Raw genomic sequence first — 16,140 nt, 5'->3', positions numbered from 1 at the left:
TTGTTTGTCCTCTTAATTATACAGATATGCATAAAACAAAACAAAAAAAATGTAACATGAAGTAAGTCACATATTTGCATTAGTAACAGTTTCATATTTAAGCTGCATGCTGATTTTGAGTGTATTAAAATAACTTTATATAATTTTTTTTTAAACACTAACATGTTTAGTATTAAGATATCCATTACAATTGTACCATATAGAACTTTTGCAAAGAAAACATCCACTCAAAAGCATATAAATCGACATGTATTAAGCCAAACCAGCTGGGCCAACCACGAGAAAATTGGGCTTATACAGAAGGTTATTATGGCTGTAACGTTTCACAGGGATTCATCCCATACATTGTACATTAAAACAACCAACTCACTTGGCAGATGATATGACAACTGAGTGCTGATCAGAATTGAGAATTTTTGCAAGATGAGCAGCAACTGAATCCTCATAAGCAGATATCTGAAAACAGAGAGGAAAGAAGATTTCCATTTCCACACTTTTCAGCATTTTAACACCAACCAGTGAGTTAAAACACCTCCAAAAATAGCAGGATTTCCATGGCATAACTACAGCAAGGGCAAGCAGCTGGCAGTGCTGCTCCTATCTGCATACTATATTTTATATACCAAATTTTTAATATTCAAAATAACACTGTATCTGATAACTTGATTGACAACTCTTTTTCTCCTGTAGATGAAAGAGTAATTTATTTCTAGGCTAAAAATAGCCCATGAGATAGAAACAATCTACCTTCTTTTCAGATTTATAACATACTATATTATTATAATTTAATTCCCCTTTTTTCCAAAACAAGCAATTTTTCCCTGAAACTAAGCAACTTGTCTAAGAAGAAGTCAAATATCTGTGGTTATAATCTTGAATTTTCTTTTTACTGTCAAATAGCAACTTACTCCCCACAGTAGCCCTACTGACAAAGGCTGCAAAGTCTTTGATGTTATCAAAGACAATCCTTTAAAGGTTAATACTTATTTTTTTTTACAAAACTGTTTGAGAGAACAAAATCTGTGCATTTTCCTTCTCACCCACAAGAGTTAAATTCTGTAATGCTAAAGAAAAGATTCAGAATGGATCAGAATCACATCCTCACACACTACTATATCCTGCCTCAAAATAGGCATGGATCCAGATCTCATTTTTAAGAGAAAATTCCAACCACATTCCAGAGTTAAAGCTACAAATAACTCCAGTTCTGAAACCTTTTGATGGCTTCCTTTAAGAATCTCTTAAAATCTCATAGTGTGTTTTTTGCCCTTGATATGTATAGATATATGTCTCTTTTTTTATATTTACCAGGCAGATATATCAATCTTTTTTTTTCTTTTTTTTTTTTCCTCCTGAAAACCAGCCTTAGTTGTAGAATCAAGGGAGGAAAAACAATACCTAAACACCTAATCTCTAAGAATGAACATACTGATGTTTAAACAACAGTAGTCTTCTGTACCAAACCAAGTGAAAGAATTCTCTTGAAACTCAAGGAAAGAGAAGGAAAAGGATTGGATGTATATTTTTATTTGCTTTTTGAACCACTTTTTAATACATTACTTACTGTAAAGGTTAATCATTATTTTCTTAAATATCATAAATCAATAAATTATGCAAAAAACATTAAAATAGGAAACAAACAGGGTACTCAAAAGAAAACACCTTTCTCCAATTCAGATTAATAGATTGCAGAACCAATCTTCCAACAAGAGGTTTTGGATAACCATTTACTTTTATTTTCAGGAGGGGCTAAACATAATTTCAAAGCCGGAACAAATGAGAACATGTATTTTTTTTCTTTTTTTGTACTTTACGAGATAAAGATACGCTTGTAAATGTTAAGAGTCTTGCAACACTAGAGAAGATAAAGCCTCAAATCCACATTGCTGACACTGTAAACAACCCACAACCACATTAGAATCACAGCCAGTAGGACCCCAGTCTTTTTGCATCTCTATATCCAGCAAGCTGTCAAAGGTTATAACCTCCCTGCCAATTAAAACAGCCTGAATCATTAAATTATTCACGAACTTGCTGATTAATTATTGCTTCTCAAGTAATTTTGAGCTAAAGTTGATATGCATTAAATTTCTCAGGAATATATTATTTTGTCATTTTTAATCAGTCTTTCTATGCCAATTAATTTGATTAAAGCATCTCGCTCTCCCTCAAAATCGAATCCTCATCAGATAGTACAAACACAAATCTAGTTTTAAAGATATACCAAGCTTTTCTTTGAGGTCGCACATGATTTCAAGCTCTCCAAAAGAACAAAGAGAACATTAGGTGGTATTGCCTGATCTAACTCACTTGTACAAGCTCTCTCTTTCTTACAACATTTTCTTTCTTTCAGAATAACAATCACTGCCTTCAAAATGTTTTTCTCAAAGCTTACTCCAAATTCAAGGTAAGTAGAAAACATTTTGCTTTTTCAGTACATGTCTACAGGAAGAAAATTTTTTTGACTGCTCTGCTGAGGACTCCGTTGCTTTGTTCTTTTTTCGCAAATAATACAGAACTAAAAACCCTAATTATTTGATACACACGCAGTGCAGATATGAATTCAATTGAGTTAGCAGATCAGAAAATATCTTTCTATTTTTTTACACAAGTACTTCAATTATATTTCAAATATTGCCATCCCAACAGCTCAAAGTTAAGTACACGAAGAAAAAATAATAATAATCAAAAGTAAAACTTCACCTGGCATTCCTCTGACTCTTCTTCTGCAGTGACTGAAGGAATAGAAGGCTTTGCTGGTAATTTCAGTTCGTATGACATTATACTCCACCTAAAAGGAACATAACAGCTTTTATGTTTCCAGATTATTGGAGTATTATCTTTTCTCCAACATATCAACAAAAAGCAAATTCATTGTCACACCACAGAACAACTTCTTAAACAAACAAACAAACAAAAACTTACATTTTAGTTATAAGCTGAATGAACAAGGGTGAAATATTTAAAACCAATGACAATTTATTATTCTTATTTTTTGTTAGTGATTTGATAATAAATCTTATTTGTGAAGAAATCATGGGACATTCAATGAACCTAATGGAGACTCCAGGAAATGAAAGAATTCATGCAAAATAACCATGGAAGTCAAAAGAAAATATATATAGCTCCTGCAGAAAAGGCTCTAACTTATCATCAGCTTTTCATCTCAACTATGGGGTGAAGGCATGAGAACAAAGCAAATGGTGAAGTATTTTCATTGACATATGTACTTTTTCCCCCTGGTAAAGGACAGTACTCTACAGCATGGGTAGTATGAAACTACTAATATCAACATCCTTCTAAGCATGCTGAAAAAAAAAAAAAGAAATCACTGCAGATGGCCTTGGGAGCCAATCTACTTAAGTTAGAGCAAAAAAAATGACACTAAGCATTTTCAGTACAGAAGACACACATGACTTAATCTATGTACACTCCAGAATGCCCAGGCCAATGATTATTTCTAAAGATAAGTTACAAGCACTTTATATATTTTGCTGTAAAATGATCTAATAGCCTGCAGAACTGTTTAAAATAAAAAATGACTTGATTCTCTATTTAATTAAAAATAAATAAATAAGCAATTGTTTGATAAGACTCAAGTTTTTTGTAGCTAGAATAAGAACAGAAATACCCATGCAGGAAACTAACTGAGCAAAAGATACCAAACACACATATGTGTACTCATCCCAAAAGCAGAGCATTACATCTCCATTAGAATGACACGACCACCAGCTTCTCAGACCTTTTTTTAAATCAGGATTGTTCCTTTGCTTTATAGATGGAAATAGATAGCCTGGAATTACCATACAAAACCAGGAGTGGGAAGATCACTTTTTTTTGACTAAGAAAATGCCACAACAAATAGAAATAGCAGCACTGGATCAAGCCAAAGATCTTCTTAGCCCAGCTTCTTCTCTACCGCTGCAATGCCTCAGGCATACAAGAGTGAAGGCGCATCATGCGAATTGTCCTCACACCCAAGGAAACAAAGCTCAGGTATTTCCAAAATAAAGATGCTACCTTTAATAGTATTTAATAGCATGCAGGGAGTTGGTAAAACTGCCCACAATGGTTTTGAATCTATGCAATTTCTTAATGCTTATAAATTCTACTAACAGACAGTTGTGCAGCTTCATCAGCTATATAAAAAAAAGTCTCTTTTTGTTCATCTTTGGGCAAAACACTTTCAAGTCTCATCAGCCACCCTCCTCCCTGACTTTTCGATTTGAAACAGACAGTGAAGATCTGTCCCAATTACTGTTTCAACCTCCCTCATCGTTAGTATCTGTACCCTCATATAGACAAGGACTTTTCAACATGGTCCTGGGCAACCTCGGTGTCCCTGCTTGAGCAGAAGACCAGAAGGACCAGAAGACCTCCAGAGGTCCCTTCTGACCTTAACCATTCTGTGCTTCTGTGATTAAGTTTCCATCCATTAAGATGGATTTAGACCATCAGAAAACCAAACAAATATAATTTGAATCTCATGGTAAATCAGGTATATACACATTTCAGTTTACCTGTCTAACATTTTCGTACTGGCTCGTTCCAATTTCTCCAAAATCTGAGGAAGTTGTGTATCATCATCACAGGATCCTCCCCAACCAAGGACACGAGCAAGGTCATTTCCAGTACCAAGGGGTAACACTCCTAACTGACACTGAAACACAACACAGGAGCAAATCTACTATTGAAAACTAGAAAGAAAAAGTGCAAACTATTACAAATGCTTGTTATTTCAAGCAACCAATGTCAATTACATAGCTGATGTCTAAAGCCTGTAAATCAAAATGTGTAATCAAGGTAAAACTTACCCTGTTTACTTCCCAGAAAATTTTCATTTAACAGAACTGCTGAGTTTGGTCCATATAAACATGAGAATGAACAAAGTTAAGGAAGATCAAGCATACAAAAGTATAGTGAAGGAAATAAGTATACACACTTGCCTGTTTGTGCAAGCTGAGTTTATCAATTTCTGACAACACCCAACCCACGCTTCCATCTCCACCACATACAAGAATCCGGAAGTTGTCGAACTTCTGAAATAACCGCAAACTGGAGAGAAAATGTGGCCTGTTAGAATCAGCTATGTTTGTTACTGACAGACCAATTATACTAATGAGCAACCATTAAATGAAAATAGGGTACATGGCACCTTTATGTTGAGTCTTGTATTGTTCTGAGGTATGTGGATACAACCAACTACTGTAATAAACATATCTGCATCCCATCTATCACTGACCACTTCTACTAACATTTCTGATAAATAACATGCAGAGTTTTACTTTAAAAAATTCCCTTGATATTGTTTTCAGGATTTTATTATTATTATTCAAAAAATTTCTGAGCTTTGAAATGACAACTGCTCTGTGCTTCCCACTTAGGTCAGAAGCACAAGGCACCACCAGGAATTTTTCACAAGAAAAGGTTACGACACGACAACAGGATGTGCTCCACAATACAGGTGGGCTTTTGCCAACTTGTGACTAACGAAATGCAAGGACAGTTCGAGGCAATTATTACACACAAGGTGATGACAACAATGTAAAACAAAGAATACCGTATTTTATATTAGATCCTTAAAGCAGTATCCTGCTCTCACTTCCTATGGCTCATTCTGTTCTACAAAATACAATACTCTTCACCAGTACAGAAAACGGGGACAAGAAAGATAGAACAAGCAGAAAGGCGAGACACAGAGGAAAGGGGAATGAGATATGAGGAAACAGCCAAGAGGTAAAAACAACAGGGATTTAAACTTAAAATAAATAAATAAATAAATAAATAAATAATAATAATAAAGAATTTGAAAGTGTTAAGTTTTAAAATAATAAAAATAAAGATGTTTATTTTTAATGCATGTTATTTTCCAGAACATGTATAATCTCAGAACTGTTTCTAAAAAGCAACATATTAAGATCACAAATTTTAGATGCGTTCAGATTTTTCTAAAGAAAATAACGTCTCTTGTACATGATAGGTAGATACCTATTCAGAACAAAAGATGCAGATATTAGAGAAAAAAATACAGATACCAGAATTTCTACTACCCCTGACAAAAGGGAGAAAGGCCCCTAGAAATATACTCTCTCCAATGAGTGCAACTATGCTTTTTAGGTCAACTAGAAAAAAAAGAAAACATCATTCAATCTGATAGAATAACTGCTAAGGACCTCTCTTTGGAAACTGATAGAGAAAAAATATTTAAAAGCAACCAATCTGACCTACAATTACTGTGCAAATCCAAAGTGAATGTCTTGAATCATACTAATTTCAGATAAAACTATATGAAGCAAGAGAGCTTTCAAACAGGCATATTTTTTCAGATTGTCTCTCAAAAACTCTCTCCAGTTAAGACAAGCCTTCCTTAGTTTTATGTGATTATAATTACATGTACATAATGTTAGCTGAAGGGGACTTAGATTAATCTCAAATTTAAATCATAATGGATTATAATGAAAAGAATATTACAACTTAGAGTTAATACATTTCCGTAACACAGTACTAACTATAAAAACCCATAGCTGTATTCCCCTATATTTGTATTATTTGCCCACTGCTTTAACTTATTTTTTTTCATTTACTATGTCTCAATTTTTATCATGCAAGCAAAATACTGCATCTTTAAGATTACCAAAATTGTGTTTCCAGTTGGTGTTACTGATATTAATAGGGCACTTAACCATAAGGCTACATCTGAGTAGAATTACGTTAGCTAACAGAAAAATGTGCATGAATTTAATCTTCATGAATGTGCAAAGATGATTGGGTTGTGGCCACCACTCTGCAAATTTCACCCCTCTCTCCAATGATCTACTTCTAGATTTTGTAGAATGCCTGATTGTTTTAATTGTGGTCTTACTCCAAATTTCGTGAGATGCTCATCTTCATGACCACTCACATATGTTGCCTAAATCATATTTTGATTTTACAATGAAACAAGTTTAAGTATATTCACGATCACCCATTGCAGAAGAGTTTTTCTAAAATGAAAATGTTATCCTGAAATCCCTTCAACCACCAGAATTCATACTAAGACTGTTATCTATTTCAAATTTTAAATAGGAAGATATTGGTGACAGAATTATAGCAATGAGGGGACAATACAATACTGTACTTTGCACTATATTCCCTTGCAGAAAGGATTGCTTGAGATTTCCGAGGTCATTACCCTAAGTGAGGTCCTCCATTCATTAAATCGAACACCTGAGCTGGATTTAACGACTGTTTGAATCGACGAAGAAACTTTACTCCCTGATTGTCTCCACTCTTTGAGTTAACAAAAACTAAAAGAGGACTGGCACAGGATGGCGGGCATGTGGCTTTCCAGAAACCTGTGAACATAGTTAGAAAGAATGAAATAAATAAGGCTTTCTAATATGAACAACACAAAAAGAAATCATGGGAAAGAGGAAGAAAGGAATGAAAGACAAAAGGAGTACATCTTATCATGCATTACATAAACACTAAACTGAAAAGTAGCCCTTTAAGGAAAACATAATTGCTCAAAATTTACCAGTTCATTTTTCTCTCAAGTATTTTCAGGGCCTAGATTTAGTAAAATCCTGAAGACAATAGCTTTATTGTTTTTCTACAGTGAACAAGGTTAGCTTTTTAGAATACTGCTCAAATCTCTTCTTCACAGATTATCACATAATTAAATACAAATTTCAGCTGGAAATGTTTGTTTTTTAATCTGATTTTTCTTTAACCTTACTGGGTTGAACTTGCTTATCCAAGACTGAACGTTCTACGAATAAGTTATCATACTCAGTTGCTCTTTACATGAGATTTTTTTTTCAGGCTTAAGTTATACTATTGAATATAATAGAATTATTGAACAACAGACCTTCAGTTGTGATCCAAAGCTCATTAACGTCAATGAAGGTCTTAACTGATTATAGCAGGCTCTCTATAAGGCCCTCAGTAAATAGCACTAATGGACACTGCTGTCGGTAACATTACCACTTCATGAAAGTAGTGCTTTCTCATCAAAACCTGACATCATAAGTATAGGTGTTGACATTTACCTCAGGCAATATTAAAATAATTATGCCATTTTTATTGCCTAGAACAAATAGTAAAACTACATATAAAAATTGGTTTTAAAGGATGCTACTACAATTCCACATTATAATAATGCATAATTTAAAATAAGGTTTGTTTAATTTATTCAAGTGTGAGGAAAAATAATTTCACATATGAAACAATCTTCTTAGCATGAATGAGAGATAGCAGCATGATGCTCTGGTCTGAGACACCAAAGAGCAAGTAAATAGAAAAGACCAAATATATACAGTATAAACAATGACTTTTATTAGCTGCATACAATAAAAGTCATTAAACTGTGTTAAAGTTGTTGGTCTACATTTGTCATCAACAGGAACTATAAAAAGAAAGCTGTTAGATTTCGTGATAGTCCATATTAATTCCACTCCCTGCCTTCAAATAAAGTCTCCCACTGCTCACGTACCTCTATCCTGAGCCACAAAAGAGCATGTCTGAGTTGTGAACATTTGCTGGGTTTCTTTATCAGTGTGTTGCAGGATTCTTACACTGCTTATATTTAAAAGAAATTCAGAGAGACTGTATAACCAATTCTGCTCTTTAGCCTGGTAAGACAGCTTTTGGATCTGAGCCATTCAGCTAGCTTACTTTAGCCAGCATTTAGCATAAAGCAAAGTTATCCAGAATTTGAGAGCTCATTCTGCAAGTGATGCATGTCAGGCAGACATCAGACCACTTTGTCTAAAGACTCTGATCATTCAGTTGAAAAGTTTCCAAGAGTCATAAATAAAAATGGGAAAAAAAATAATCTAGTGGGGTAACTTTCAAAAGCATTTAAAAAATCTTGTTGGTTAAATAGCCCTCTAAAAAGCTATATGGAAAATTCTACTATTCTCTAAATTTGAAGACTGCATTTGCCTGTTTAGCTGAGGGATTTTACGCTTGTTTAGTAATACAGATATCACTAGACACTGCAAGTCCAGAGCTACCACTGAACACACTACAATACTACGTACCATCAGAGTCTATACTGTTTAGTGCTGTTGGAGGTATGATCGATACCTTACATTGGCCGAGTGGACATTTACGAGGATACAGATCTTTACAGGCAGTGTGAACCTAAAAAAGAAAGAAAAAATGATTTCCCTACCCTACAGTGGAATTTCTGCGTCAAACTATAACTTATACAATATCTATGTAATAACAACACATTTAACATTTAGGTGTAGATTGAAGAGTGGAACTGCACAAAAACATATGAACATTCAACCACAGAGGCTGGTTACTTGTTCCACAAGATCTAACTTTGGAGAACTTCATCTTTGGCTACCCCTATAGCAGGTGTGAATTGTCCTTTCAAGGGAATCACTTACCTCCATCCCCTGTCAAGGTATGACCAAATTCCCAGCAGCCAGCATCTGTGCTGAGGGGAGAAGGCACCCTGTACACATGCAAAGCTACAGTTCTATACTTGCCCAGTCCACCTGGATACTCAGGAAGATCTACTGCAGGAAAGCTAGCATACCTATCAAGCTAGACAAACCAGCTGAAGGTACAGCTAGTGTCCCATAAACTATGTGTTGTATTGGCCTCTTCCATAGTTACTAGAAAACCAGACACATGCAGAGGGTGCTGCACTTCACCTAAATTTCAGATCACCTGGATTTGAAATTCATCACTGGAGATTTCAATAACTTTCCGCTGCCTACACACAGAGATTTAGACATCTATATGCTGAAAGCCTCAACCATAAAAAGTCTGCTGGCTTTCCACTTCTATACTCCAGCATATATACGCTAACATATACTCTAGCATTCTTTTTAGACAAGCTAAAAAAAATAAAGAATAAAATATATTTTGGGGAAAGAGCAATTGTGCATTACAGAATTTCAATGAGCAACCTACGGACCATACTGAAGAAGAGAACTTCATGAGTCCTGCAGTAATATTTTTAAAGATGAATGCAAATTATCCATTATAAAAGAGACAAGAAAGTTAACATATGATTATCAAGCATATAGAACAGGCAGCAGAATCTTCAGTTATCAGTTAGGAGAAGGCAGAGAAACCACGTTGGATGTCAACACCTTTTAAAGAAAAGCTGCATCTGTGGGTGTATTAAAAATTAAACAAAGCAAGTACGACAGTCATGAGAAATGATTAACATTAGAGAGACCTGAGTTTGCACAAGCTGCCTGCTCCTACTTAATCCAAAAGCAAGGTTATGAAATGAAAAAGAAAAAAAAAATGGCAAGGTATAAAGCTGGCAGAATCTTAGGCACTTGGATGCAGGTTCATTGCACCTACCATAGCTTTACACCAAAGGCACTTCCAATCTTGCAGGCGTAAAACACTGCCACAGGTCTTGTCGCAGACTGCACATTTGGCACTGACAGGCAAATTACCCTCTAACCACTGGTGAGGCATAGCTACCTGTGAAGAAGTAGTCATAAAAGTTAAACACTCAGAAATAGAAATTACAGGCTTTTGTGTCTCAATTACAGGTAGATTTTAACTGCTTCCCATAGCTCTTCCCTTTGATCAAAAAAGCAGGTACAGCAAACTAGCATGAGTGACACCGATTCTTGCAAGGCAATGGCTATCAAGATATGCTATGGTGCTGTTTCACACGCTAGGCAGAAAATGTGACATCTGAAGAAAGGATAGACATCTCACTCAACTATTCATGACACTGTGGTAGCAACTAACCACAAAACAGCACGACAGTTAAATCTAGAGACTCCCTAAAATACATAAGTACCCATTCACTTAATGCTGACTACTTAGCACAAACCAATCAAAATAACTAAAACTCAGAATGGGCAGGACAGCAGAGTATATCTGTGGCTTTATGTACCACCTCAGTCATCCACAACTGATATGTCACAGCTCTATACGCAGTCCCTAAACTGAGTACGAAGCTTTTCTTAGTGCACTCACTGTAATAATTTAAAGAGAATAGCTATCAATAAGGAGGACACAAAACAGATTGTCAAAAGAACTCAGTAATGGCATAAAATACCACTTTTGCATAAGAGCAATCAGAAATTCTCGGAGCAATTCTCCAGCTTCAGAGTTTCTCTGCGTATGGTCTTTGAAATCTTGTACCACAGGGACAATCAAGAGCCCACAAATACTAAACTTGTCTTGTAAGATAGAAACATAACTTTTTGTTTTAAATACCATGTTAATCTTTGAAAAGCGTTCAGGAATACATACCATTAACTTCAACAGGTCTCATGACAACATTTCTATGCTTAGCCATTTTTTTCCATTAAGAAGAAACAGCTGTTTGAAAGTACTGTAAATAAAAGTAGTACTTACACCATCTTCATCTTCAATGATATCTTTTCCAATGGAGGCTAATGTAGTCCACTTGCAGTTATTTGTTGCTCTGACAGCACATCTTTTATGTGCTTTAAACTTACACACTGCAATACACACATAAACATGTAAACTATGTTATTTGTTGTATTTCGGTGATACATATCTTAGAAAAATAAATATATTCCATAAAACAGCCAAGCACTTGTTACTTAGTGTTGCACACAAACTAACTAAAAGCAAATTCAGCTTATAATCACTCCAGTTTAAAATCAGTGAACTGGATTTAGGGGCAACAGATCCTGCATGCAGCCTTTGCAGTTTTTCATACACTCTTTGAAAGAGTTCAGCATTTGCAAACCTTCGGGGCTTGAGTATCTCTGCAACCTTACAGCTGAATGATTAGCCAGGCTAAGAGCATCTGCTAGAAAAATGGTTAGAAAACTCAGCAGCTGAGAAATACCGTTTTGTTTGCTTAGCTGTAGCCCATGTTAACTGTGTCCTCAAATTCACATCACTCCCCATTTTTCAAGTGCAATGCAATGTATAATATACCTCTAATATGCCTTTATGCTTTTGCATTTTCTATTCCTACAGTGACACAACTCAGATATCTGGTTTAAATTTACAGGATGCAATGGGAGAGTGTTTTAGAGATGAGTTTTGCTTCAGGAGCTCTGCTTCTTTGGTTAAAGTATCCCTTTTACACACTGTACTATGTTGGTTTTCCCAGACTCTGAGAAAGTGAAGGATTAGGTGATGATATATTTATTCAGGCAACTAGTGGTTACAGTATTTTCCGAGAGGTTACAGTAAGTGAGGAAGAGCCTGACTTCTTACAGGATTATTTATGAAAAAATGCAGTAATCATAATAATCAACACAGACGTCTAATACAGGCAATCTAATAACTATTTGTATTTTGTTCGATTTAATTAGTATTACTATTTAATTATACCACTCTAAACCAAGCAGACTGACGCATACAACTGTGGGTATTTCTGTTATTGAAAGTGCATGAGATCATTCTATTTGGAGTGCATTATATAAATTATTTTGGCAAAGATCATTAAAGGTTTATGAGAACTAGCCAGCAGACCAGAAATGGTAGTCTTTTTTTCGAACAAATATTTGACAGGAAACTATCAAAAGGTTTGGCTCATCGCTTGTCCGCCGTTAAAAACATTAAGCCATGGTAGAAAAGGTCTTGTGAATCATAAATTTCTCATTTTAATTCCACTGATCCATTGCCAGATCAATTTAAAAAGTGAACAGAAACTATGGAAGCAACATTTGACAGCCATTATCTGTATTCTGGGAGATGTGTGACAGCATGTGTTTAGTTCAAAGAAAGAAAAGGAAACAGAAAAAGGAGTATTGCTGCTTTACAGCAACTCCCCTGGTCATTTCAAAAAGCAGTGTTCACAGACTCAACGTGTGCAAATATCCCATATTCCTCAACTAACAGGATAGGCTCGCATTTTCAAAATAGCTCAGCATCATGTTGTTGTGAGTTTGCCAATGCAAGCTGGTTCCACATGTCTAAAAACTCAGCTGTCAGAGAAGCATAGAAACAGAAGCTGTATTTTCAAATGTGTTGGGCCTTGAGCAGTTTTGCCACTTGAATGTTTTGGAGAAGACATGCAATCAAATTCAGCCTTGAACTCAAAAATGATATGCATTTGTCTTTGCTGTGCAGATCAAAATAGAACACATCAAGAATGAGGGGCAGTAGAAAAATCCAAATGACTAAGGCATGCAAAAATAACAGAATTTTAAAATCCTCTTGACCTTCAAATAGATCTCAGTGCCCTGTATTCACCTTCTGCCCTCTCAGCCACAAAAGGATGTGAAGACCTGCAGCAAGCCACATTATGGACAATATTCTGGCAAGAGACAGCTAAAGTTCGCTTTGTGGGCACAATATAATTTAACAAATCTCAAACTAGACTTTCTGTAAGTCACCCCCTGCAGCCCCAATATCATCTAACAACAATTCAAATTATTTTGAGCATTGAACAAACATTACTAGAAACAACGATCTTAAGACACAAATGGAATTTTCCATCAAAACACACAGTGGAACAGAAAAGAGCGGTATAAGGGAAATTTTAAGTCAAATCTCAACCTTAGTTACCACTAGCCCCTAACGTCTTTTGTCTCAGATGATATTGGATTCCATTCACAAATTTGTCTGATATCTGAAATCTTTTGGAAATATGCAAACATGTTGCTAAGCCACTACTTTGCCAATGAAATTTAAATTATGAGAAAAGAAAAAAAAAAAAAAACAGCCAATCCAAATCTAGACTATTTGTAGAACATTATTTTAAATTTTAATTTCCTGTGTAAATGTTTCTAGCTGGAATATAAAGTTGATCTCTCTGAAAGCCAACCAACAGAATGACTTAATTAGCAAACAGTTGTCACAGTTACACCAACATCTGCTGTCAGAGAGTGATTAAATCTGCTGCTATTATTATCTATAATGGAGAAAAGTCAACATTATAGAATGTCATCAAATAAGCTCTTGCATTCAAAATATAGATCTTTGCTATAAAATACTTCTGCCTCAAAGGCCTTTCATTCTATCCACCCATCAATACGACTACGTTGGGGAAAAGACATTGAGTGTCCTGCCAACCTTACCACTCTAACACCTATTTTATGAGTACTGTCTTCTGCGTTCTTCAAAGAACAAGACACTGAGGCTGTTCTTTTCCAACTTTAAAGGCCAAATCCAAAGTTCTGAAACTGATCTGACGACCCCTGAGTTTACGTTGTCCAGATAGAAGGATTTGTCTTGGGGTATTCCAAGAAACCTGCTGTTTTGTTTCCAAGAATACTATCACACATAGGATTGACAAACCACAGTGAAAATGGAGTGACTTGAATGAAAACAGCAACCTAACTTCACTCCAATTTGCAGTCTATGCCTATGTTTTATAGGATAAAATTCAGTAGTTTCTTGGTAGCTTTTAGTATTTTCATTTCAGTAACTAAGTTGATTTATACTTCAGAGTGCTAAAAATACTTGTATTACAAAGATAAGGACTACAAAATCAAGTTAGTCATGCAACTTTAATTAGTTTCTGTATGCATGTGTGAAATCTTCAGTTACTTGATAATGCTCTTTTTGAGAAGAGGACCCTCATTGCCTCATGAATGGGTGGTTCTTGATAAGTATGCACCTGTGCCGTACTCTGATTCATAGTAATTTTCAACAGCTATTTGCCTCATTTACCAAAAGCTAGTGAAATACTGCTTTTTAGACACAAATATTCATTTCTTCCTGGTCTTTTTTTTTTTTTTTAATTATTGTGTTCAGCATGACAATTTTTGAAAAAATGCACCTTTGTTTTCTCTGTACTGGGCAAATGGGCAAATATGGGTTTGATTTAACACCCATTTTAACAAAGGGGTAAGTGAAGCATACAGAGATAAAGGACAATGTTGTCCACTAATTTGGGGTATCAAAAAGGCAACGAAGACCTGTTCATTCAATACTAGATATCTTGTATCAGTCTCTTCAAAATGCAGCTTCAGCTGAGTTCAGCAGTTATAGAACACTCAGCACTTCCATGATATAGGCCCCAGATTATCAATCTAGGTGCCCAGAAAACAAACAAGTAACTACGGATTTGATCAGAAATATCAGTTAAATGGTTTTCCCAGGATTGCAAAGGGGTACAGTGTGATACAAAGTCCCAGAACACAGTTTTCTATAGTCTAATTTAACTACAAACATCCTTTCTCTTCCAAGTGGCTTCACTCACTATTCATTCTCCAGTCTTTGAAAAAAATGTGACAAAAGTCCTGGAGACAATGAGTACCCAACCAATGTATGTGCAATGCCCTGGGCAATGGGTAAGAGGATGAGAGTTTTGTGTGAAAAAAAAAAAAAAAAAAAAAAAGCAGTTGTAATGAAAAAAGATCAAGTGCACAAAGTGCATTTGCTGAGACAATTTAACCCTAGTATTTTCTTATTGCTTGACTTTATGATCCTAAACTGTTCTTTCAACATTGTTTTGTCTGTGCAATTCATCACAGTAGAGAGCATCTCATTTAAACTGCAATTTCCATCTTATTAGGAATACTCAGTCATCAAGACTCAGTCATGATAACGAAAACACAACATAGAGAAATACATCTTCGAGAATAATCAAAAAGGCTGCATTCACTGTCAATGACTTGGATAGAAATGCAGTATTAATACAGAGAAATTGAGGCTAAAGAGCTTTGAAAGAGCTTCTGTAGATAGCAATCTGTAGATCTTTAGGATTCTTTGTCTAAATATTCAATATATCTCCATATTTCCTGACAACCTCTTGATTCCTGAGCATATAGCAAGCTAAATTCCGAATAAGAGAAATATCTGAGGAGCATAAAGAACAAAAGCCTTACTTTATTCAGCTTGCTTGTGAAAATTTCCAAAGCAAGATAAAAATATGTAATTTCTCTGTCCTACTAAAGACTGTGGATGAATGTAGGGGAGATCATTCCTTTAGAGTTAGCTAGAGGAAAATCTTCATTTATCAACACCACACACAAAAACCACTTAAAAAGTACATTATCTTTTGAGAAGACACAGAAGAAGAAACCAGTGGGGGGAATAGCACTGCACAATTGCATACAATTAACTTTTTTAAAAGTCAACTGCTTTTTGAGCAGTAAAAAGAATGCAGCATGGTTTGATATGTATTTATGCCTTCATTTTGACATTTCATATTGATTCTTTGACTTCTAAAGAGATGCAAGTTCACACTATAGTCTTTCCCCTAGTAAAGGCATTAACATGCCCCCTTTTCCA

The 16,140-nt window shown here is 35.2% G+C and overlaps 1 protein-coding gene across 6 annotated transcripts in view; it reads right to left on the bottom strand.

Annotated features, from left to right (window-relative positions):
* Positions 1-16,140, bottom strand: part of DGKH (diacylglycerol kinase eta) — a 183,226-nt gene that overhangs the window by 51,575 nt on the left and 115,511 nt on the right. For 5 of the 6 annotated variants that reach the window (XM_035553390.2, XM_035553391.2, XM_035553392.2 and 2 more), the window contains 8 exons: positions 11,332-11,438; positions 10,315-10,440; positions 9,024-9,126; positions 7,172-7,334; positions 4,947-5,055; positions 4,521-4,660; positions 2,704-2,791; positions 371-456 (listed from right to left, as the gene is read on the bottom strand). In XM_035553390.2, coding sequence (XP_035409283.1) covers positions 371-456; positions 2,704-2,791; positions 4,521-4,660; positions 4,947-5,055; positions 7,172-7,334; positions 9,024-9,126; positions 10,315-10,440; positions 11,332-11,438 — 922 coding nt within the window. The remainder of the gene's footprint in view (positions 1-370; positions 457-2,703; positions 2,792-4,520; positions 4,661-4,946; positions 5,056-7,171; positions 7,335-9,023; positions 9,127-10,314; positions 10,441-11,331; positions 11,439-16,140) is intronic. The other variant, XM_035553398.2, reaches the window with a different exon arrangement.

Source organism: Cygnus atratus, chromosome 1, assembly GCF_013377495.2.
Source record: "Cygnus atratus isolate AKBS03 ecotype Queensland, Australia chromosome 1, CAtr_DNAZoo_HiC_assembly, whole genome shotgun sequence".
In the NCBI taxonomy this organism is placed as follows: domain Eukaryota; kingdom Metazoa; phylum Chordata; class Aves; order Anseriformes; family Anatidae; genus Cygnus; species Cygnus atratus.
The sequence above is the reverse complement of the archived record's forward strand: the minus strand, read 5'-3'. Positions and strand labels throughout refer to the sequence as shown.